Consider the following 22,316-nt stretch of genomic DNA (forward strand, 5'->3'; position numbering starts at 1 on the left):
GGAGGGGGGGCAGAGGGGGAAGAGAGCCAAGATATTGTTTAAAAATATATGGCTATGAAAAAAAAAAGTTGTCTTAATCACCCCCGAAGACATTGTGAGGGCTGACAAGCATTCATAAGCTGTAAAAAAAGAGGAGTAGTAACCCCCATTTCTCGATAATAGATCCACAGCCCCTTAGCTGGAGGCTCCCAGCCCATGATAAATAGTAAGTAATACTTAGCACCAGCCACTTGAAAAGGTTACTTGATCATTTACAGCACCAGCTCTGCCCCAGCTGCCAGTCATGCAACAAAACCATCACGTTAAAAAGCTCTCCGGACCTTTCAGAGCCGAGCTCTCAGCCCTTCACCAAGGTACCTGGAGCTCTCCTTTGTTGTGCCCTGTTCTTTAGGCACTTAGTCAGAGATATTTGCTGGCTTGAGAGCCGTAGGCTGGTTTTAAAATTCTAAACACTGGCCACAGCCTCTCCAGCGGCAAAGGCACTTTGCTATTTAGGGAACAACTGCCTGGTTATAATAAAACAGAAAGGGGGAAGAAAAGAAACTTAACAGGTGAGGAAAGGCTTTCCATTAAGTTATCAAAAAGTTACACTGGTTATTTATGTTGTCCAGAGTTTCATTTGGAATAGACAATGTAGGAAAACTACCAGGGAGCAAAGGAACTTCTGCCAACGACTGGCTAAGAAACAAGAGCTGCCTGAAATTCATTTTGAGAGAGGAAACATCTCCTGAACGCTTTTATCACATCTTCTGGCTTCATCACATCCTGGTGAGGGCACTCTGAGAGAGCTGGGGATTAGTCACAGAGGAAAAAGGCTGAGACCAGACTCATGTTTGGAGTGAGAAAAGCCTGGGTAGAACGTGACTGTGACTGACCAGGCACAGAAACATTGGTCCTAATGAAGAAAGCAGAAGCAGGAACCCTGAAAATGTGATTTCTTAGGAAAAGATCCAGGATCCAGAATTCTTAGCAATGCTGGATCCAGGGAATGGTCGTGGCCTCAAGGCTGCCAGAGCTCTCAGACACAGGGTGGGATTGTTGGGGTGTCCTGTGCAGGGCACAGGTTGGACTGGATGATCCTTCCAGCTCAGGATATTAATACTGGGGATTCTGTGATAATACTGGAAGGGGATCTGGTGGTAAAAATCTCCCATATTCTGGAACAAATGCCTCATGTTCCTTTGCTGTGTCTGAAATACCTGATTGACTGCAGCATGGGAACGGCGCCTCTCCAGATCGAGTGATCGAAACACAGCGCCCGCCTTATTAAAAATCATTATTAAAAATCAGTTATCAGGAAGCTTTGGGCTGGAGTGATTGTGAATTTGAGGCTATTCTGTGTGATAAGCAGTTAGAGATAACCAGACCTTGCAGATCTTTTCACTGCCATGGGAAGAGGACGTGGTCAGGGTTTCAGGAACAATGTTAACAACCTTCCACCCAGAGCTTGCTCCTGCTTGGGGTCTGAATGTTTCTCATCGTCTCCTTGGGTTGCTTTGCCACGCTGGCTCCTCCCTGCTATCAGATTCTTTACAGGCAGATATCCCCACTATTCTAAGCCACACAAACACAGGATGTTCCTGGCCAGCCTGTCACCATTATCCAGGCTGGATGAAGGAAAAATCGGGGGAAGTTATTAACCAAACTCTGAGGCTGGTGCGAAACAATGCGGGAACTAAGTTTAGCTGTGAAAGCAACCAGGACCCAGATTTCACAAACCTGCAGGTTATTTATCTAAGGTGGGAAACATTATCAGGGGAGAACAATGCTTGTGAACATAAAGGAGAGCACAATGAGGAGCAGGGAGCTGGGATCCCAGCCTGGGCACAGCAGGAGGGATGGGGAGAGCTGAACCCACTGCCCGGCACTGCCACACTCTCCTCATGGTGTGGGAAATTCAGGAAGGTGAAAAATGCCGCTGCCTTGGGGCTGGGCAGTCCTTCTCCACCTTCTACCACTGCAAATGACATCCCCAGGCGTTCCCAAAGGTAAAAACACACAGGCATCGTGGGCTGTGGAGTTTGGCAGAGCCTACGAGCTGCCCAGACCTCATCCCTGGGTTTCTGGTAATGCAAAGGAAGCAGCAAGGCACAGCTGCCATCATCCTCAAACTGGGAATTAAATGTATCTGGAAAGAACTAGTGGAGAACAGTGGAGTTTCCAGTCAGGCCCTAGGGTGAGGAGGAGCCTGATCCCAGTGCTCCCAGTGCTCCCAGTGCTCCCAGTGATCCCAGTGATCCCAGTGTGTAGCAGCTCCACCCCAGCATTCCATCAACAGCATCGCTGCTTTTACCTGGGGGTGAAAAAGCAGCGGGGAGGGTCGCAGGTACTTCTCCTTGAGGGCACCCACGGGGTCTGTCACCTTCCGCTTCTCCACCCTGCTGGACAACAACACAGAGGGTTACATACCCCACAGGCAGCCCCACGCAGCCACGCTGGGCTGAAATTGCACACAGGGTTATTCTCTGACTCACACAAATGTCTTACACCCCCTTCTCCTGGACACTACAGATTCTGATGCACAATTGCCCCGCAATTGTGTGCAGAGGGCAGAAAGCGCTGGAAATAACATGAACACCAATCCCCTCCTTTGGGCAGTAATTTTTTTAGCCTTCAGGCTGATGACTAAGAAAAAATTTTGCTCCTGCTCTGCTGCAGTGGTTTGTAAACCTCTGCTGTTGTGAAAGGTCATGGAAAACCTTGCATTTAGAGCAAAACTGTCTGAGCAGGAGAAGCTCTAGGGTCCACAGCAGGCAGCCCCCGCATGGAAAAAAAAAAGTCTTTGAGAGTTTGCATTTATCTGAAGAGTTAACACTGGGCCAGACTCTGCAGCCCCAAGCGTGCTGAAATCATTAGGTGTTTCATATTTGTTTCCTCCCTCACAGCTGAGACATAATTTGCATTGAGTTTCTTTGGCAAGCCCATGTGAACAACGATTTAAAAAGTGAGGGACTGGTGGGAGAATTCTGAAGTGGCTCAGAAACCTGAGTTCTTCTGATATCACCTTGGCCCACTCAAATATTTCATGTTTAAGCATCTGAGATGCAGAAATGACCCTAAAGCGAGGCTCCTATTTTTGAAAATATTGGCTTTGCTTCCACAAAATATTCTACTTGCAGGGAAATGGAGGTGTGGAATCACAAAAAAGACAAACAGAGATGTTCTCTAAGGAAAAAAAAAAAGTGTTGAGGAAGTAACTCCAACAAACACAGCTGCATCTTTAAACGGTTGGAATTGAGTCCATCCAGCTAAACCAGCAAAAATCCAAGAGTAAGAGTGATTTTAACTACATTAGTCTAGCATAAATTGAGAGCAAATTATTTTTGCTGCATTTCAGCTGATTGGTGTGTGGATCAAATTACCAAAGAGTTTAAAGAAGAGCCCTGCCGAGTGCAGTCAGCGAACTGTGCTTAATCTGCATTTAATTCTTCTTGGGTAGAGGGAAAAGAGAAGAGCTGGATTGGAAACACAGCCAGAATTAGGGGGCTTTGGAAGGTACGTGCTTTTATGGGTCTGAGTTGCCAGAAAAACCAAAGAATAAGTAAAAAGTTACTCCCTGAGCCCCTCTAACCAGCCCAGCTTTGCTCTCCACAAAGGAACATCCCTGATCCCAGCAGAGCCATCTGGGGAGAGCCCTGCCTGCTCCGTGTGCGTAAAACCCAGGGAATTGACAGCATTTCCCCAGCTCTGCCATCTCCCAGCATCAGGAATGGAAACACAAGGTCCAAACGGCCCCGTTAGAGCCGAATTCCGCAGCGCCTGGAGGATTAAGCCGAAGGTTTCAGCCCAGTGCCTGAGAACGTCACCCCCACGGGCTGAGCTAAAAACTGCCCCCATTTCAGACTGTCTGGCCGCATTAAATTATATCACCAGGAGAAAATGTCAAGGATTTAAGTGGCCTTTGGGAGGAAAAAAACGAAGGAGCCAAATGATGTGAGAGAGTCTGATAAAGGGAAGTTTAGAAACAAAATATTTCCATATTTTTCAAGCTGGGACTTGGAAGCTGGGCTGTTTCGCTCATTACATCAGAAGTCTGATTCGCAAGCAACGCCACCGCTGACTTTCTATTTTAACACATGACTAAAACTATGTGCATCCCATGGAATGCAACAAACGATGCCCCCATCCTTCACTTCCATCTGTCTTCTGGGCCTTTACGGTTTTCCCGAGGCTGCTGTTTTAATTGGCAGCGGCTTTTCCAAGCTGTGTTATTTCAGCATTCCTGCTGAGAATGCCCAGAGGTGGCAGGACCCTACAAGGATTCTTTTGCCTTTCTATCCCATTTATTGATATTTTTTTTTCCCCCCCTCCCCAGGAGTACTTTTTACGAACACTGTTCACACCATGCCTGATCTCTCCAGGAGGAGATGGCCACGGTGGGTGCCAGGCAGGACACGGCACCTCCAGAGCTGGGAGGTGTCCCCATCCCAGATGGCACGGTGTGGGCACGTCACCCCCGTGAGCTGGCAGAGCCAGAGACACTCATTTAGCCAGCAGCGAGGGCTCACTAATCCTCATCCCAGCCGACAGCTCCTTGGCCTGGCCAGACACTGACATCACTTTTTCCCACCGTTATCAGCCCTGCGGCAGCGGCCGGTGGTGACATCTGGGCTGTCGTGGTGCTCGCAGCCCTCTGAGTGCCCATCCCACCCTCACACCACGGTGGCTCTGAGGTTTTCCAGCGCCAGGGACAAGGCAGATCCTGCAGGGGAACAGCCAGTAACCTTCCAGCAGGCTGGGCACAGCAAGGACCACCAGGCATTCAGCACAAGGAATGCAAGGACAAAGCATTCACCTCCACAAACGGAATCCAGGAGTGCTCCAGGACAAGCACACGTATCCAGATGGATGCTGTGAAGCATTTAGACATGGTAATGGCTAATTTAGATGCGTTAATGTCTAAATCAAACTAGTTCAGGACATGCCTTTTCACTGGGCTTTGCTAAAATTAAACATGCCATGTCCACCTTATCCAAAGGCAATGCCAGGATGGGTAACACACAAATTTACTGTTACCCTCACCACAAAGTTATAATAGTTTTCCTTTGGGAACAGGTTTTATAAAAAGCTCTCAAGCAACAAGAGGCCAAAGTCTTCCCTTTTTGCTTCCTCCTGAACTGATTCCTTCTGGAAGTTGAGCTGACATTTGGATAACTTCACCCTGCCTGCTCTACACACGCCTTCCATGTTCAGCTCATTCTGACGTAACACATCAGGCCCTCCTCAGAACCATCTGTTCAAGTGACACCAGAAAGGCCTTGTTATCTCCCAAGAAAGATAAATCTGTGAGAAATCTATCTGGGAGAGATCTGGGTAGTAACACGCTACCATGTGTTTACACAGTACTTGTTACTCCAAGAGTAACATGTTTCGGCAGGTTGGGTCTGCACCAGCAGCTCCTCTGAACGGGAAAAAAACCGAAGAAAAGGCATTAGAAAGGAAAAGGGAGGGAGGGAGAAAGAAAGGTGAACTGGCTCACAAAAGGCCCTCGAGACAGTCAGTGGGAGAGCTGCATTTCCAGGCTCCCAGGGCTCCTGACTCATTCCCAAGCCATGAGAGCCCAGGGCTCCAAGGCAATCTGAACTCTGCATTCTTATCAAATCAAACCTCTGGAATTTCTCCAGCAGAAGTGCCATCTTAGTGATGGCTCGTGGGAGAGTCCTTAAATAGGTCAAGTTTCTTCTTTATCAAAATAAGGATGTGTTCTTTACACACTGATTATGAGGGCTCCTTGCAATTACTCAGGCCTTTCCATTCAGGAAATTCAAAGTGTCCAGAAGTACAAACAACAACAGGAGATGCTCAACTGTTCTTCCCAACCAACCTGCATCCTCCCCTGCCTCGGGGTGTGGTGTCAGCTGGAAAAGGAGCTGGTTAGGGAAGGGCTTAAGGCAGGGTATGTTAATACCTGTAGATGGGGTCCATGAAAAAGGGCGATGGCTTAGCGTAGTGCAGGGAAGGCTGCTGAGGCAGCTGGGACTGGGAAATCTTAGGTAAGACCTCACTTGCCATCAGCTTCCTCTCCCCATAAATGTGGTTTTTCCGTGGCTCTCTCCCTCCGTTCTGGCTGGCTCGGATGCGGTTGCCAATGCTCAGGTCCAGTGGCTGCTCCTCCCCTGAGGACGGGGCTGGGAGGACCTTGGGGGGCGGCAGGATTGGCTTAATCTCTTTTGGCTTCGTGGTGAGATCGAAGGGGGACTCCGAGCTGGTGCCACCGACTTTGTGGAGGTCCCTGGGTGACTTTGGTTCTGCCTTGACCAGCAAGTTGTGATTGAGGGTCCGCTCCGTGAAAGGGTAGAGGGAGTGGGGGAAATTGGGGAGGAACTGGAAGGGGAACATGGAATGATACGGGAGCGAACCCATCTTTTTCTCCTGCATGCCCATAAAGCCAGGCCCAAAATACTTCTCTGCGATGGAGGCGATAGCTTTAATGGAGTCATTGGCAGCGCCCGTGGTGGGCAGCAGGTGCTCCTCGGGGGGAGGAAAGAAGGAATGCTGAGAATAGAAGAGAGGGATCTCGCTCGTGGTGTTGGTGGAGCTGGCAGACACCGAGCTGCTGACAAAATCTGGCTTGGTCTCCATTTGTTTGCTCTTGTCTTTCGTTTTGTCCCTGTCACTCTCTGCGTCACTGTCCAGGTCAGAGCCAGTGCCGGTCGTGGTGTCCAGATCCGTGCCCGTGGTCGTATTGACATCCTCAAAGTCACTGCCATCGGACATGTCACTGTTCCTGGCTTTTAGCTTCTCCAGGTAGGAGTTTTCCAGGCTGCTTTCACATTTCTCCTCCCCTGAAGGAGCCTGGTTGCTGTTGCTCACTGCAGAGATCAGGGGCAACGCCGGGTTCCCGAGGGGGCTGGGGAGCTTCGCGTCCGGAGTGTGGTTGAGGGGACTTTTGAGCAGCTGCGTGGGCGGTAACAAGGGGGGCCTGGGGTACAGAGAAGGTGGAAAAATCCCCGGGAATCCCGGGGTGAGGGCAGGGAATGCTGGAGGTGCTGGCGAGAACGGGAGCCCGCCGGGGTGCGGGCGGGACGGGAAATACTCATTAAAGCCCAGGCTGGCGTGGTTGAGGTTGGGAGAGGGCTTGGATTTGTCCATGATGGAGGTGGGCGTGAGGGGGAGGCCGGGGGCGAAGATGCCGGCGGGGCTGTAATGGTTCTTGCCCTCGCAGAAGCGCCGGTGCTTGTTGAGGGAGGAGGTAGTGCTGAACATCTGCCCGCAGTCCTTGCACTTGATCTGGGTGCGGCAGTCCGCGTGCATCCGCTTGTGGCGGCACAGGTTGGAGAACTGCGTGTAGGATTTGTGACAGACCTCACCTAAAGCGTCAACAGGAACCAACAACAAAAGCCATATGAAATTAACAGGAAAATACATCAGGGATTCGCCGTGGGATTCACCAGCCCGCCCCCACACCGCCCCATCTGCTCCATCCCTGGGATCTCCCCACCCCAAAGAGCAGTGGAACATCACCACCTCTCCCTTTGGATGAAGCCCATCCTGGAGAATCTCTCAATCCACAGAAATCTGAGGAGATGTGCTAGCTCTGCTGCAAGTTTGGGGGAATTTTCAGGGAAGATTATAATGGAATCACAGAATGGTTTGGTTGGGAGGGGCATAAAGCCCATCTCATCCCATCCCCTGCCATGGGCAGGGACACCTTCCGCTCTCCCAGGTTGCTCCAAGCCCTGTCCAGCCTGGTCTTGGACATTTCCAGGGATCCAGGAGCAGCCACAGCTTCTCTGGACAGCCTGTGCCAGGGCCTTGCCACCCTCATAGGGAAGAATTCTTCTGTATATCCAACTTAAATTCAAATTTCAGTTTGGATGCATTCCCCCTTGTCCTGTCACACTAAAGTCCCTCTCCATCTTCCCTGTCTCCCCTGCTGTCCCTGGAAGGTGCTGTGAGACCTCCACACAACCTTCTCCAGGCTGAAGAAACCTCCCAGCCCAGATCCAGAGGGAAGATGCTCCAGTCCCCTCAGAACATCTTTGCCCTAATCATACATTTTTAATGACAACATCTATTTATCCCAGCTCATCTGCTTCCCATTAGTCCTAGCATGGCAGGAAGCACTGAGGGCTGGAGGGAGAAGAACTTTGCCTCATTTAATCAAACCTGCCCTTCCTTAATGCCCTCAGTGGTACATAACCCTGCAGGGGGATGCTCTATAAATCCCCTGCCAGCCAGGCCTGGCTTCTGCCAGGAATGGGATCTCTCTTTTTAATCCTTTAAATCAGCCCAACACCTCTGCCCCACTAACTGAAGCCACATCAGCGTTTTCCCTAACAACCTGTAAATACCAAGCTTTCAAAACATGGATTTTTATGAACCCTTTTCACCTCCAGACTTGCTGCTGCGGAAGAAACAGGGCAAAGCGAGACAGAAATCCCACCCCAAACTTTTCTATACACATCAAAACATGGCGACTTTTTATTATCTGGTGCCTCTTTCAACATGGGAATAAATGTGGTGGTGAGTTAGCACACTCCTTCCCCCGGGGAGCTGCTGTTATCACCCTTTTGTGAGCAGGGAAACTGAGACAAAGCAGGGGAAGGACATTGTTTGGGCTTGGACAGGCAAGGACATGAATACAAGCTCTGACACTCCAGCTCAGGGACTGCTCAGTGCTCCTTCCTTCCTCCCAGCTTTACTGGTAGGTGCATGTGAGCATGATTGTCCCCTGTATTTTCTCCTAAACGTTTCCTAAATCTTTAGGATTTACTTCAGTGCTCAAATATCGAATGACTGGTGGGAGAGTATTTCACTAGCAGCTCTGAAAATACAATAATATAATAAATTCCAATTGAAATTCAAAGCAGAGGTGGATAAAATTCAATGAATTTGACGTTTCAGTTCAGATGAGCACCCCAAAATCCAAAGGAGTGTCGCTGAAGGCTCTGCTTTCTGACTGCACTGTAAATTCAGGCTGTCTTGTCCCCAGAGTATTTAATTGTTTGGCCCTGACACAGCCCAGAGCTGCAGGGAAACACAAACAGGACAAGAAAGTCATCACAAGGGTTTGGATGTTTGAGCCAATCCTAATTTTTGGATTATTTGGATTATTATTGAGCCAATCCTAATAACTTTAAGATCTTGGATCAGGTCTCCTGAATTGCTCTTAGTGCATACACAGAGTTTTATGGCTTTTGTATTATTTCAGCTACCTTAGACTTGCAAAGAAAAGGTTTATTTGGCTTTTTTACTCCATTTTAAAAGGTTTTCTTAAAAAATTTCCCAACAGAGCTCTTAAAAGAAGCACTACTGAATTTATTTTCCATGAAAATTCAGCACTACTGAATTTTATTTCCATGATTGTCTCTTAAATACAACAATCTCTGTTGTTTTTTTTTTTTTTTTTTCCCCAAGGGAATCAGTAATCACCATCCCTGGAATTGCTCAAAAAACCTGTGGATGTGGCTCTTAGGAATGTGGTTTGGTGATGAACACAGCAGTGCTGGGTTAAGGGTTGGACTTGATGATCTCAGAGGGCTTTTCCAACTGTAACCATCCTATGATTCCAGAATTCTTCCATTTTTCACCCCAGGAGTTTTTGCTAGATATATAAATACTGCACAAAATTCCCTAAAGAGATGTGCTAGAGCCCTGAGAGCTCACATCAGCCTTCCAAAATAAGGAAAACTGGAAAATTTCTGTTAAATCTCCAGTTATCTGATGATTTAGTAACTCCATGTGGAATGGCCTCTCTTGCCCTCCTGATTTCTGCAGTTAGAAAGTTACAGGTTTGGGGTCTTTTGAAAGCCAAATTTTGTAAAAAAATTAAACACAAACACACATAGACCCCTTTTCTTCCACTGAACTGGGAAAAAACCAAGAACCAACTTCCTGGTGAATCCTGCCTGTGGATTTGAAGCTGTTAATGGATTCCACATTGATGGACAAAACAACCTGACAACATCTGTCCAGGCAGGATCCCTCTGCAGTTGCTCCACGCTCTGATTTGCTCTGACAACTCCCTAATTCTGATGAGGTGAGAGTGAGGAGATTATGAGGAAAAATCCCTCATCTCCCTGCAGCAATCCTGGGAGTCAAATTATCCCTTTCATGTGCCCAGTGAAAGATTGCAGCAAAACAAGCGAGAGGAGCGTTTCTTCTTCCTCTGCTGACACCCAGCTGATTATCTCAGGACACTGATTACCTCGGGACATTAATGAAATGAGTCTCCCAGGATATTTCTCCATGCTGTTCCCATTATTCCAACAGGGGGAAAAAAGGCAGGAGTGGGTTCAGTGGCTTCCCTACCATAACATCAAAGCCTGGAATCAAACCCAGATCCCGGCCCGTGCCTGAGCAACATGTTCTGAAGTGTCAGGAAGTGATCCCTAAAGTTCCTGGAGCTTTGTTGTGACACCATCCACCTCCCTGCACAGTTATCCAGACCCAGTGGGTGCTGTGTCAATTAAAAAAATATACAGCCCTGGGAATGACAAGGACTGAGATGGGTGGCTCTCCAGGGGAAATGCCCTTCTGGAAATATCCCACCAAAGAGAGCGCTGAGGACACAGTTCATCTGCTGTTTATTTGGCTCCCAGCATTATCTAGATGAAACATGCAGTAAATAAAGAAGAAAAAACTTTCTTTTTGGAAAAAAAACACCTTCTCATCTCTGTGATTATTCCAAGCTCTTTACAACGGCTCCAGGATTTGAGGCACCCCTGTAAAACATTTCGATCAGGCTGTGCCAGCTATTTATTTATGTCACCAACAGGAACATTCGAAAGCGATTAAGGCAAAAAAAAAAAAAAAAAAAAAGACGAGAGAAAGAAAAGATATGAGAAAATGGCATCGCTGTGACCGCTGAGAGACTCAGCTTTTAACTTGTCAAGAAAGTCAAAAACTGCCACGAATGTTTACTGAAAAAACAGGGGAGCATGCAAAAAAAAAAAAAAAAAAAAAAAAAAATTCATCTTGTGCTCTGAGCTATAAAATTACAGCGGCCGGGGATGGGAGGGCTGGGGGGCCCCTGCAGGATCCCTGCAATTACAGGCTGGTGATGGCCGTGACAACTTACATATGAAAGGTTTGACAGTGCTGTGGATGTGCTTGTGCTGCTTGAGGCCCGAGGAGGTGGCGAAGGTCTTGCCGCAGTCGGGGCAGGCGTGGGCCCGCGCGCCCACGTGCTGCGAGCGGATGTGCCGCTGGAGGTTGCTGGGGTCCGTAAACACCTGCGGGGGAAAGACGCCTTCAGGAGGGGGGGAAAAGCGCCAGGAGAAGGAAGAGCCTGCGTGAGGAAAACTGGTTTTGTTAGGGGTTTTTTGCGGTGCTGCCCGTGGGTTGACGAGCGCGGGGTGGATAGGGGAGAACAGGTTATGAAAGAACTGTGTTCATGCCCTGCCAGGCTGTGGTACCTCCCTGAGTGTGTGGTGCTCATGGTTGGACAGGTCTGTGGCATCTCCCTGAGTGTGTGGTGCTCATGGTTGGACAGGTCTGTGGCATCTCCCTGAGTGTGTGGTGTCATGGTTGGACAAGTCTGTGGCACCTCTTCAAGTGTTCATGGTTGGACAGGTCTGTGGCACCTCCTCGGGTGTGTGGTGCTCATGGTTGGACAGGTCTGTGGCATCTCCCCAAGTGTGTGGTGCTCATGGTTGGACAGGTCTGTGGCATCTCCCCAAGTGTGTGGTGCTCATGGTTGGACAAGTCTGTGGCACCTCTTTGAGTGTTCATGGTTGGAAATGTCTGTGGCACTTCCCTGAGTCCTGAGTGTGTGGTGCTCACGATTGGACAGGTCTGTGACACCTCCTTGAGTGTTCGTGCCTTGCAAGGCTGTAGCACCTCCTCAAGTGTGTGGTGCTCATGGTTGGACAGGTCTGTGGCATCTCCCTGAGTCCTGAGTGCGTGGTGCTCGTGGTTTGATGGGTCTGTGGCACCTCCCTGAGTGTGGGGTGCTCATGGTTAGACAGGTCTGTGGCACCTCCTTGAGTGCTCATATTCCCAGGTGAATCCCCCCATGGACACTGTGTCCTGCACCCTTTTCCCCAAATCCCAATGCCCTCCCCCAGGTGAATCCCTAATGGACACTGTGTCCTGCACCCCCAAATCCCAGCACCCTCCCCCAGGTGAATCCCCTAATGAAATCTGTGTGCTGTGCCCTTTTCCCCATATCCCAGCACCCTCCTCCAGGTGAATCCCCCCATGGACACTGTGTCCTGCAGCCCCAGGTGAATCCCCCCATGGACACTGTGTCCTGCACCCCCAAATCCCAGCACCCTCCCCAGGTGCATCCCCCAGGCTGGCCACATTCGCACTGTACCTTAACACAGTTTTCACATTCAAACCGTTTCCCACTGTCGTGAGACATTTGGTGACGAATCAGGTTGGATTTCCAGTTGAAAGCCTTGGGGCACTGGTCACACTTGTACTCCCTCTCCTCGGTGTGGATCACCATGTGCTGCTCCAGGCTGGCAAAGAGACACAGGCTGAGCTTCAGAGCACCCAGAGCAGGCACTGAGGCAGGTCTGAGACCCAGAGAGGTGACAGAGATGGTGACAGAGAACCAGCTGTGGGGCCTGGGGGTTTTCCAGTTTCTGGATGCCTCAGAGCAGGAAGGGAGCAGCTCATAAAATTCACAGAATTACTAGACTGGGAGAGACCTTCAAGATCATCAAGTCCAACCCAGCCCCAACACCTCAACTAAACCCTGGCACCCAGTGCCACATCCAGGCTTTGTTAAACACACCCAGGCATGGGGACTCTACCACCTCCCTGGGCAGCCATTCCAGAACTTTATCACCCTTTCTGTGAAAAACATTTTCCTAATATCCAACCTATATTTCCCTTAGTGCAGCTCGAGGCTGTGTGCTCTGGTTCTGTCAGTTCCTGGAGAAAGAGCCCAGCCCCAGCTGAGCACAGGCACCTTTCTCAGGAGTTGTAGAGAGTGATGAGGTCACCTCTGAGTCTCCTTTTCTCCAGGCCAAACACCCCACCTCCCTCAGTGGTTCCTCACAGGGTTTGTGTTTCCAGCCCCTTGACTGTGAGACGGGCAGTGACACCCAAACACCATCTGAGGTTTTTGAGATTTATTTCATTGGTGGAAAATGCCCTGTTCTGCCTCAAAATGATGCTGTGCTTTATGCTACTTCTTATAAATGGACCTGAGTCCATTCTCATAGGGGAAAAGGAAAGTAAACCCAGCCATGACCCTAGAGATCCCTGAAGGGAAAAATGGACACTTTTTGTGGCATCCTCCTGGAGAAAGAAAAGATTTGCTGCTGCTAGGCCTCTCATGTGTCCATTTTCATGGGCAGCAGGCCCACGGCTTCCCAGAACACAGGGACTCACCGTTGGGAGGAAACATGATAAGGTGCAAACACGTTTCACTTCTAAATGTCAGACATCTTTGATTACTTCACTCAGCAATTTCACCTTCTGCCAACTGGCAGCGTCTCCAGAACGGGGGGATGATGGCAATCCTGAGTGGCTGCTGGCACAGGGCCACGGCAGGGGCGGCACCTGGTGCTCCAGTGCCCTCCCTGTGCCATGGGAAACCTGCACCTCCCTGCCCAGGAATTCTGCACCTTTCATGATGGGAATCCTGCACCTCTCAGACCTTAAATCCTGCACCTCTCGTGTTGGGAATCCTGCACTTCTCAGACATTAAATCCTGCACCTCCCTGCCCAGGAATCCTGCATGTTTCATGATGGGAATCCTGCACATCTCAGACCTTAAATCCTGCACCTCTCGTGTTGGGAATCCTGCACTTCTCAGACATTAAATCCTGCACCTCCCTGCCCAGGAATCCTGCATGTTTCATGATGGGAATCCTGCACATCTCAGACCTTAAATCCTGCACCTCTCAGGCCAGGAATCCTGCATCTCCCTGCCCAGGAATCCTGCATCTCTCAGACATTAAATCCTGCATCTCCCTGCCCAGGAATCCTGCATCTCTCAGACATTAAATCCTGCATCTCCCTGCCCAGGAATTCTGCACCTCTCAGACCTTAAATCCTGCACCTCTCAGGCCAGGAATCATGTTGGGAATCCTGCACCTCTCAGACTTTAAATCCTGCGCCTCTCATGTTGGGAATCCTGCACCTCTCAGACCTTAAATCTGGCATCTCCCTGACCAGGAATCTTGCACCTCTCATGTTGGGAATCCTGCACATCTCAGCCAGAAATCCTGCACAATTCAGGCCTTAAACCCTGCACCTCTCAGACATTAAATCCTGCATCTCTTAGGCCTTAAATCTTGTATCTCTGAGGCCAGAAATCCTGCACATCCCAGGCCAGGAATTCTGATCCTCTCAGGCTGGAAATCCTGCACCTCTCAGCCAGAAATCCTGCACATCTCAGTCTGGGAATTCTGCACATCTCAATCTGGGAATTCTGCACATCTCAGTCTGGGAATTCTGCATATCTCAGACCAGGAATTCTGCACATCTCAGACCAGAAATCCTGCACATTTCAGGCTAGGAATCCTGTACCTCTCAGCCATAAACCCTGCACATCTCAGACCAGAAATCCTGCACATCTCAGGCCAGCCCTGAGAAACAAGGGAAGGAAATCTGCATCCTTTCCTTCCTTTGGGGCAGGTTAACAGGAGTTACAAACATTACTCTTACTGTGACTTCTTAAATAAAACCCAACAGCTTACATGAAATCTGCTCCTGCCCGACACCCCTACAGATGGATATTAAACCATTCCTACAGAACTTTAAAGCATGGCTGTATTTTTACAGAAACATTAAAGCTGAGCACTACTGGAAAATCCTGCCAGTGCTCAGGGAAGATACTCCCTGGGCATTTCTGGCAAGTTCAGGATCCCAGGAATCTTGTCAGCCTTGGTCACTCAACACCCAAAACTCCTGCCTTGGAGCACAGATAGATTATTCATATTAATGGGCATGCCCCTCATAAACTGCCAACCCACTGGTTTGAAAGCAGCAATATTCATTTTGTTCAAGAAATGCTGCTCTTAAAATGACGAGATTTTTAACACGCACAAAGTAACACAAAATTTTCATATGCACATCCAAAAATACGCTCCTGTTAACTGTGATTTATGAGTTTATTTTGAGCAAATATGGACAAGCTAATACGCTGTTCAGAGGCAAGTACCTACTGGGATTAGCAAAACATTTATTTATTTAGTCAGCTGCTAAATGCTCAATTTCAGGTCCCCAGTGGCATCCTTGATTTCATCTGTATTAACTTTGAAATATTCTAAGACCATCCAGGCACTCTGAGCAGGTTTATTTTGTGTTTTAGTGACTTTAAACTTGGCAGATTGATGGGGGAGAGGCTGATGTGGACATTTCCTCCCCACCCCACCAATCCACCAGCATGTCAAAGGCTGAACGAGGATGCTGCTCTCTTTTCCCTTGTAAACAAAAAAATCATCTTTATGTTACTTATCCCAAAATATTGGGTCTAAAAGGCAAAAACCCCAAGGCCACAGTGCCAGCTCAGACCCCTAAAGAGTCAGGAACACACAGAGGGTACATATAGGATACAACATACACATTTCAAAAGGTTATTTCCTAGTTAACATCAAAATTAGTTATTTCCTAGTTAACATAAAAATTAGAGAGTGCTGGAAGCTAAAGAAGAGAGAGCTCCTAATGATAGATAAAAGAATTGGAATTTTTACTAAAATCCATAATATTGAAAACACTTGAAGGAAGTTCTCCTTGTCTTGTCAGTTACAAAAAAAAAATGAAGAAAATTGCAGCCTCTTATTTCTAATGAGAGTACCCAACGTAGAGCCACGAGGTGAGGATTAAAAATACCACACTGGGCTAAGAGGATCCCACACAGGAATCCCAGGATCCATCCCAGATTCTACAACTCCCAAGCTCTTTTCCATGCAGACACAGGGAATGCTCTGCAGCCTTCACCTTTCTCTGCATCTTTTAAAATAGATTTTTTTTCCCCCCCCCTCACTTCCTCACCCAGATCAAAGAGCTGAAAGTATCAATGTAATTAAGTTCAAAGTGACAAATGCAGGTTTTTAAATGTTAAACTGAAGTGAAACAGGGGCTTTAACCTCGAGGTTTTTGCTGTGCTCAGGCAGAGCCTGACAGGGGATTGCCAGTTCTCACAGTTTTATAAGAAATTTTGTGGTGCACGGGGTTTGTTCACCCAAGAAGGCAAAAGAAATGAGTATGTGAGAACTTCAGCCTCCGGTAAACACAGAAGACTCTGCTTTTATAGAATTTTATAAAGGCTTTTACCAAGGCTTAGGATGCAAATAAACACAATCTTAAATTGATTTTAAAAAACCCTCAACTTTTAAAGCTGGCTCCTAATATTTAACTATCTGAGTCTCACTTTGACAATGAATTAGAGAGCTCCAAGATTGTGGTAGTAAGGAAATGCAGCTTTAATACAGCATTCTGCTTAAAAAAAAAAAAAAACAACAGATTTTAAGTTAAAACCTGAGTTTAAATACTTTCTCTTTTAAAGAAAAGTTTAATTCTTATTTACAGTTACCATATGATCATAATAATAACTGAATAATTGTTGTAAATTAAAAAATGAGCTGGAGTTATCCAGCTTCCAATCTTCTTCTTTTTCCTTTTCACATTGCTGTCACAAGAACATTTGGTGGACACAAAGAAAGTAAAAATTTTGATTGGGATAGAGTTTTTCAATTGTTCCTGCCAGATCAAATAGGAGCTTGTGGCCATATTAGGAGTTCTTAGGGCATTGACACCTCTTTGAACCCACTCACCTCAAATGACCAAGAATTGAATTTAAATTCAATTAACATTCAAATTAACATTCATGCACATGTTGACATGAACTAATATTGGGGTTTTTTTCCTTCAGAACAAGAGAACAGATGGTGGAAAGATCCTACCCAGGTCTCTCAGAAAAGAACCCCTTAAACTTCCCACCAACAACCCTTGGGTGCTTCTACCAAGGGGCAACGAAAAGCGCAGGTGTGTGAAACCGAGGTGGAATAAAACACTGTCCAACAGCTACAGAGGCCCCAAAGTGAACATTCCTAAACTTGTAGGGAAAGGGGAGGTTACTAGGGAGAAAGGAAAGGTTGATCCCAAAAGAACATTCCTAAAGCCTATGGAGAAAGGAAAGTTTTATCCCTAAGGGAACATTCTGAAATGCTATGGAGGAAGGAAAGGTTTACCCCGAAAAGAACATTCCTAAAGCTTATGGAGGAAGGAAAGGTTTATCCCAAAAAGAACATTCCTAAAGCTTATGGAGGAAGGAAAACTTGATCCCAAAAGGACCATTCTGAAGCTCTATGGAGGAAGGAAAGGTGTCTGTGGGGAAATGACAGGTTTATCCCAAAAGGAACATTCCTAGAGCTTATGAAGAAAGAAAAGGTGTCTATGGGGAAAGAAAAGGTTTCTCCCAAAAAGAACATTCTAAAATTCTATGGAGAAAGGAAAGGTTTATTCCAGAAAGAAGATTCTGAAATGCTATGGAGGAAGGAAAGGTTTCTATGGAGGAAGGAAAGGTTTATCCCAAAAGGAACATTCCTAAAGCCTATTGACAAAGGAAAGGTTTCTATGGGGAAAGGGAAGGTTTCTGTGGAAAGAGGAAAGGTTTCTACGGAGGAAGGAAAGGTTTTTATGGGGGAAGGAAAGGTTTCCATGGGAAAAGGAAAGGTTTCCATGGGGAAAGGAAAGGTTTCTATGCGGAAAGGAAAGGTTTCTATCGAAAGAGGAAAGGTTCCTACGGAAAGAGGAAAGGTTCCTATGGGGAAAAGAAAGGTTTCTATGGAGCAAAGAGAGGTTTCTATGGAGGAGGGAAGGGTATCTATGGAAGAAGGAAAGGTTTCTATGGAGGAAGAAAAGGTTTTTATGGAGAAAGAAAAGGTTTCTATGGGGAAAGGAAAGGTTTCTATGGGGAAAGGAAAGGTTTCTATGGGGAAAGGAAAAGTTTCTATGGAGCAAGGAGAGGTTTCTATGGAGGAGGGAAAGGTTTCTACAGAGGAAGGAAAGGTTTCTGTGGAGGAAGGAAAGGTTGATCCCTTCAATCCTCCCCACCTCCCATCACCCCGCTGTGCCCAGGACGGAGAGGGGAGGCCAGAGGAGGGTCTGGCTGTCAGTGGGTACCTGTATTTGTTGGGGAACATCCTCTCACAGTCCTTGCACTCGTAGACCTGTCCATCTCCAAGACCCTCCTGCTTGATGTCGTCGCTGAGGCTCTCGTAGAGGGCCCCCACGGCCCCACAGCCGTACTTCTTGTGGCGCCGCAGGTCCAGCTTGGACTGGAACAGCTCATCGCAGTCCTCACAGCGGAACGAGGGCTCCTCTGCAACACACACAGCAGCCCATGGTCAGCCCTGCCCTGGGAAACACAACCAGAGAGCAGCCAAGCTCCCCCAGTCCAGCAAACAAACAAACAAAGAGAGAATTCGCAAGTGAGAGGGGAGAGAACCCAAGGGAGGCTGTGCCAGCAGCTGCTTTCACTTTAAGCATTAAGAGAAAGGAAAAAAAAAAAAATCAGATCACACAACCAGAGGAGATCTTGTTTTCTTTGTGTCTTGGCCTCTGCTGGGATGGAGAGACCTGCAGGGATTGGGAGACACACAAAATTCTGGGCTCGTTCCGGGGCACTGCGCTTGTCTGCAAGGACGGGGTTTGAAATTATGGACGAGTTTTCCTCAGAAGGGGCTGCCAGGGAAAAAGGAACAAGCCAGGCTCATATAAACACAGATAGTGAGAAAAGCAAACTGCCACAGCACAAACCTGGAGAAGCTTCTTTCTAAGAAATTGCCTGTCTAATGTTCTCCTCTCAATTTTCCACTGCAGGAGCTCAGGGCTCCATCAGCCCGAGGAGTCCCGGCCCAGAGCACCATGGAAGGAAGAGCAGGGAGCCAAAGGCTTTGTTGCTGTGCTCTTTGCTTTTTTTTTTTTCCCCTTTATTTATTTTTTTTTTATAAAAGTACTAATGCACATAATAAATTACTGTAGTCAAGGTCAAACAAATTAAAAAGAGGGCAGCTATTATTAAGTTTACAAGGCAGCATCCTGACCATGGTGCCAAGCCAAACAATCAGCTCAGAGCTGTAAATTTTCCAGGAGAACAAGCTCTGTGAGGGAGTCGGGATAGCTCTGGGTTTCTCCACCCTAGAACAGAAGCTTTCCAGCCCCCTGTGAGTCACTGGAGCCACGTTTCCCTGTCCTCCCCTACCCTCTTCCTCCAGGCTCCGAGGTTCTCTTTTTCTGACAGCTGCACTCCCAGAAGGAGCAGCCTGTGGTGATGCATTATCTCTGAGGGAGGAGTGGGAATATTCTGAGAGCTGCAGCCAAAGGTGATGCTGAGGTGGAGCTGATCCATCCCAGAGAGGGGATGCTGGCGTGGGATGTGGCCATGCTCATGTTCCTGGGGTAAAATCTTCAACCCCTTTGCTTCAAAGTCCCCCCTTGCACTTGCTTACACCAAATTTTGCACAACTGCAAGCACTTAGGCTGAGCTTTAAGGCCTGGAATGGTGTTTTATATAAATCAGAGTTAATTTTGCTATGAGTGTGACAGGAGTGGAACCATGGGCAGTGTGACACCCAGAGACCTCTGTGCTCCTACCTGGGTACTCACCTCCCATCTCCCTTTTCTCTGCTAAAACCTGAGTTTAAAATTGAGCAAATAGGCTGAGCTTTAAGGCCTGGAATGGTGTTTTATATAAATCAGGGTTAATTTTGCTGTGAGTGTGACAGGAGTGGAACCACGGGCAGTGTCACACCCAGAGACCTCCGTGCTCCCACCTGGGTACTCACCTCCCATCTCCCTTTTCTCTGCTTAAACCTGAGCTTAAAACTGAGCAAGGCAAGGTCCCAGAGGCTGCTGCAGCAGTGATGTGGGCAGAGGAAACCCTCTGCACCCTCCTCTGCACCCTCTGCACACCTACACGGAAAATACTGACACGGGGAAATTCAAACCCCCCCGAAAAAGAAAGTATCACCAAAACTCACAGCCTGTGTGAGCCAGAGGGCTGAGCCACCCTCAATATTTGATGGAATGACTGGCAAATGAAAAATATCCCCTGTGGTAATTGGAGAGAAGCAGAATTAAATGTAGGTGGAACTTCAGAAGTGCCATTGCACGAAAAAGATTGGGTTTTGTACATAGGGTGATGTGGAGAAACATCTCTCAGTACTGATTGATTTTTTTCCTGAATAATAGAACTTGACACAAAACTTTACTCTTGCAGAACTAAGGAGCTCTGATTTTGGGGGTTTGGCAGAGGTTTTAGCATCCCAGCAGCCTGCCCAGAGCTGCCAGAGCCACCCATACCCACATGGATGATCCCACAAGGCTGCAGGAGATCACAACAGAGAGGCGCAAAAAGAAATAAAGTCCAGCCAGTCAACAAAGGGATTTTGACTAAAAAAGAAGACCTGAGGAAAGAAAATCCCCAGTTTTGCTCATTTTGAGGGTTTATACGCTCTGAGGTTGCTGGCAGCAGCCTCACCATGGGGTGGGTCAGGCCCTGCTCTGCTCCTAAGAGAAATTCTCCCTTTCCTGCATTTTGTAGAGCAGGAACCAACGTGTATCTCATGTGTTTCATGTCCCTGGGGAGGGAAACCTGGAAATCAGGACACCAATGACAGCAGAGCGGAGAGACTACCATTAAAATAATCCAAACTACTTTTTATGAGTGAAAAGAAGAAAAAAGTGTAGCGTCAAACTCCAGGGACATGGAACTTCTCTGGTGAGGTGTTTCTCCACCTCAGAGCCAACATTTCCCCTCTTTGCTCTCTTGTAAGTGCAGCAGTGGCTTCACCAGGAAGGAATTTTTGGAGCAGTGACTGAAATCCTCCAGGCTGGGAAGCCCCAGGTCCCTTCACCTCTTAACAAGGCCCTACCAAACTCCCAGTGTCCCTCAAGCTCCACCTGGCAAATCCCCAGACCTGAGAACACTTGGAATGGAGGAAACAGGATTTTTTTTTTCCCCCTTTTCCTTTCTTTTGACTTCAGAGAAAATGCAACAAAATTCTTTCCACAAATCCATGTGGAATTCTCCCTGCTCCAGTTTGAGATTTACATGATTAATTGCAGGTTATTTCACCCAAACTCTCCTGTAGGAAGCAGAAATCCTCTCTGGGTTTGGAAAAGCAGCCATGGAGGGTAATTTCCTCCATACCTGGCTGAAGCTGGATAACTCCCTCCCCTTCCCTGCTCTTACCAATGACAATGACACATTTTTTGTCCTTTCTGTGAGCTTACAGAGAAGGGAAAGAGGTGAAATATCTTAATTGCCTCAAGAATATTTTAGAAAAGAAATTCAGCTTCTCATTCTCCTGGTCCTTTGCCATATCTCACCCAAATCACACAGAATCCATGAGAGAACATCACACACAGCAGCTTTTCCACAGGTGGAAAAAGATGGAGGAGAGGAAAAGCAGTTCCTGTGCTTCAGAGTATCTGGGTTTAGAAAAAAAAAAACTTGCATTGAAAGGAGGCTTAGAGAGCAGACAAAAATATGATTAAAAGCCTTGTAGCCACGCGTTCTTCATGCTGCCACTGGTTGTAAATCCTGTTTTGATGCTCAGGGTAAAGAGAGGAAAACCAGAGCAGGTGGGAGAGCAGCTGAGGGTGAGGAGGCCCTGGGAGAGCAGCCGTGGCTGCCCCTGGATCCCTGGCAGTGCCCAGGGCCAGGCTGGAGGGGACTGGAGCAGCCTGGGACAGCGGGAGGTGTCCCTGCCATGGCAGGGGCTGGGATAAAATCATCCTTCAGCTCCCTTCCAGCCCAAATCATTCCATGAAAACTGCTCCATCTCCAGCCCCCATTCCTCTGGCATTCCCAGCAAACCCCAAACCAGACTCCTCAACAAACACCCTGCAGGAGAAGGACCTGAACCTGGCTTAGGACCCAACCATGCCCTGCAAAACTGAAACCTAAACCAGCTCAGGGCTGAGCTGAGACCTGGGATTCTGTGTCTGTATCTCACACCCACTTTGTAGGCTCCAGGTTCGTTCAACTGTTCCTTTTTTTTCCCTGCCTGTAGAGTACCAAAAAATAAAAAGGTCACCCTTCAAAGCACGTTCTCATTAAAGTTTCCCCCTTTTTTTTTTTTACAAAAAATACTGCCCTTCACAAAGGGAACTGTGTGACAGGGAGAAGGGGCTGCAAAGAAAAGAGCAGCCCCAGTCAAACCGAAATTACTGCCTGTTCTCTGTGTCGTGTTTGTCAAATCTGTGGTTGTATGTGCCTATCTGAAGTTCCATCAGTAACACTCAGGACAAAGCAGGAATGTAACAGAAAAATAAATCAGTGCCTAATAGCTTTCAGAGAAACCAAGGGGAACACAATTATGTGGCATCTACATGCTAATCTACCAGACTCGAATCTCAAAGGAGTTCAAGTGCCCTACTCAAAATTCCTGCAGTGATAA

At 47.7% G+C, this 22,316-nt stretch overlaps 1 protein-coding gene across 1 annotated transcript in view; it reads right to left on the reverse strand.

Annotated features, from left to right (window-relative positions):
* The window catches only part of PRDM16 (PR/SET domain 16), a 312,729-nt gene that overhangs the window by 23,183 nt on the left and 267,230 nt on the right, over nucleotides 1-22,316 (reverse strand). The window contains exons 6-10 of the mRNA XM_066564049.1: nucleotides 18,034-18,232; nucleotides 12,263-12,410; nucleotides 11,024-11,177; nucleotides 5,909-7,310; nucleotides 2,294-2,378 (exon numbers count right to left, since the gene is read on the reverse strand). Of these exons, the coding sequence (XP_066420146.1) occupies nucleotides 2,294-2,378; nucleotides 5,909-7,310; nucleotides 11,024-11,177; nucleotides 12,263-12,410; nucleotides 18,034-18,232 (1,988 nt within the window). The remainder of the gene's footprint in view (nucleotides 1-2,293; nucleotides 2,379-5,908; nucleotides 7,311-11,023; nucleotides 11,178-12,262; nucleotides 12,411-18,033; nucleotides 18,233-22,316) is intronic.

The sequence above is a fragment of the Molothrus aeneus genome, chromosome 21 (assembly GCF_037042795.1).
Source record: "Molothrus aeneus isolate 106 chromosome 21, BPBGC_Maene_1.0, whole genome shotgun sequence".
NCBI classification, from domain to species: domain Eukaryota; kingdom Metazoa; phylum Chordata; class Aves; order Passeriformes; family Icteridae; genus Molothrus; species Molothrus aeneus.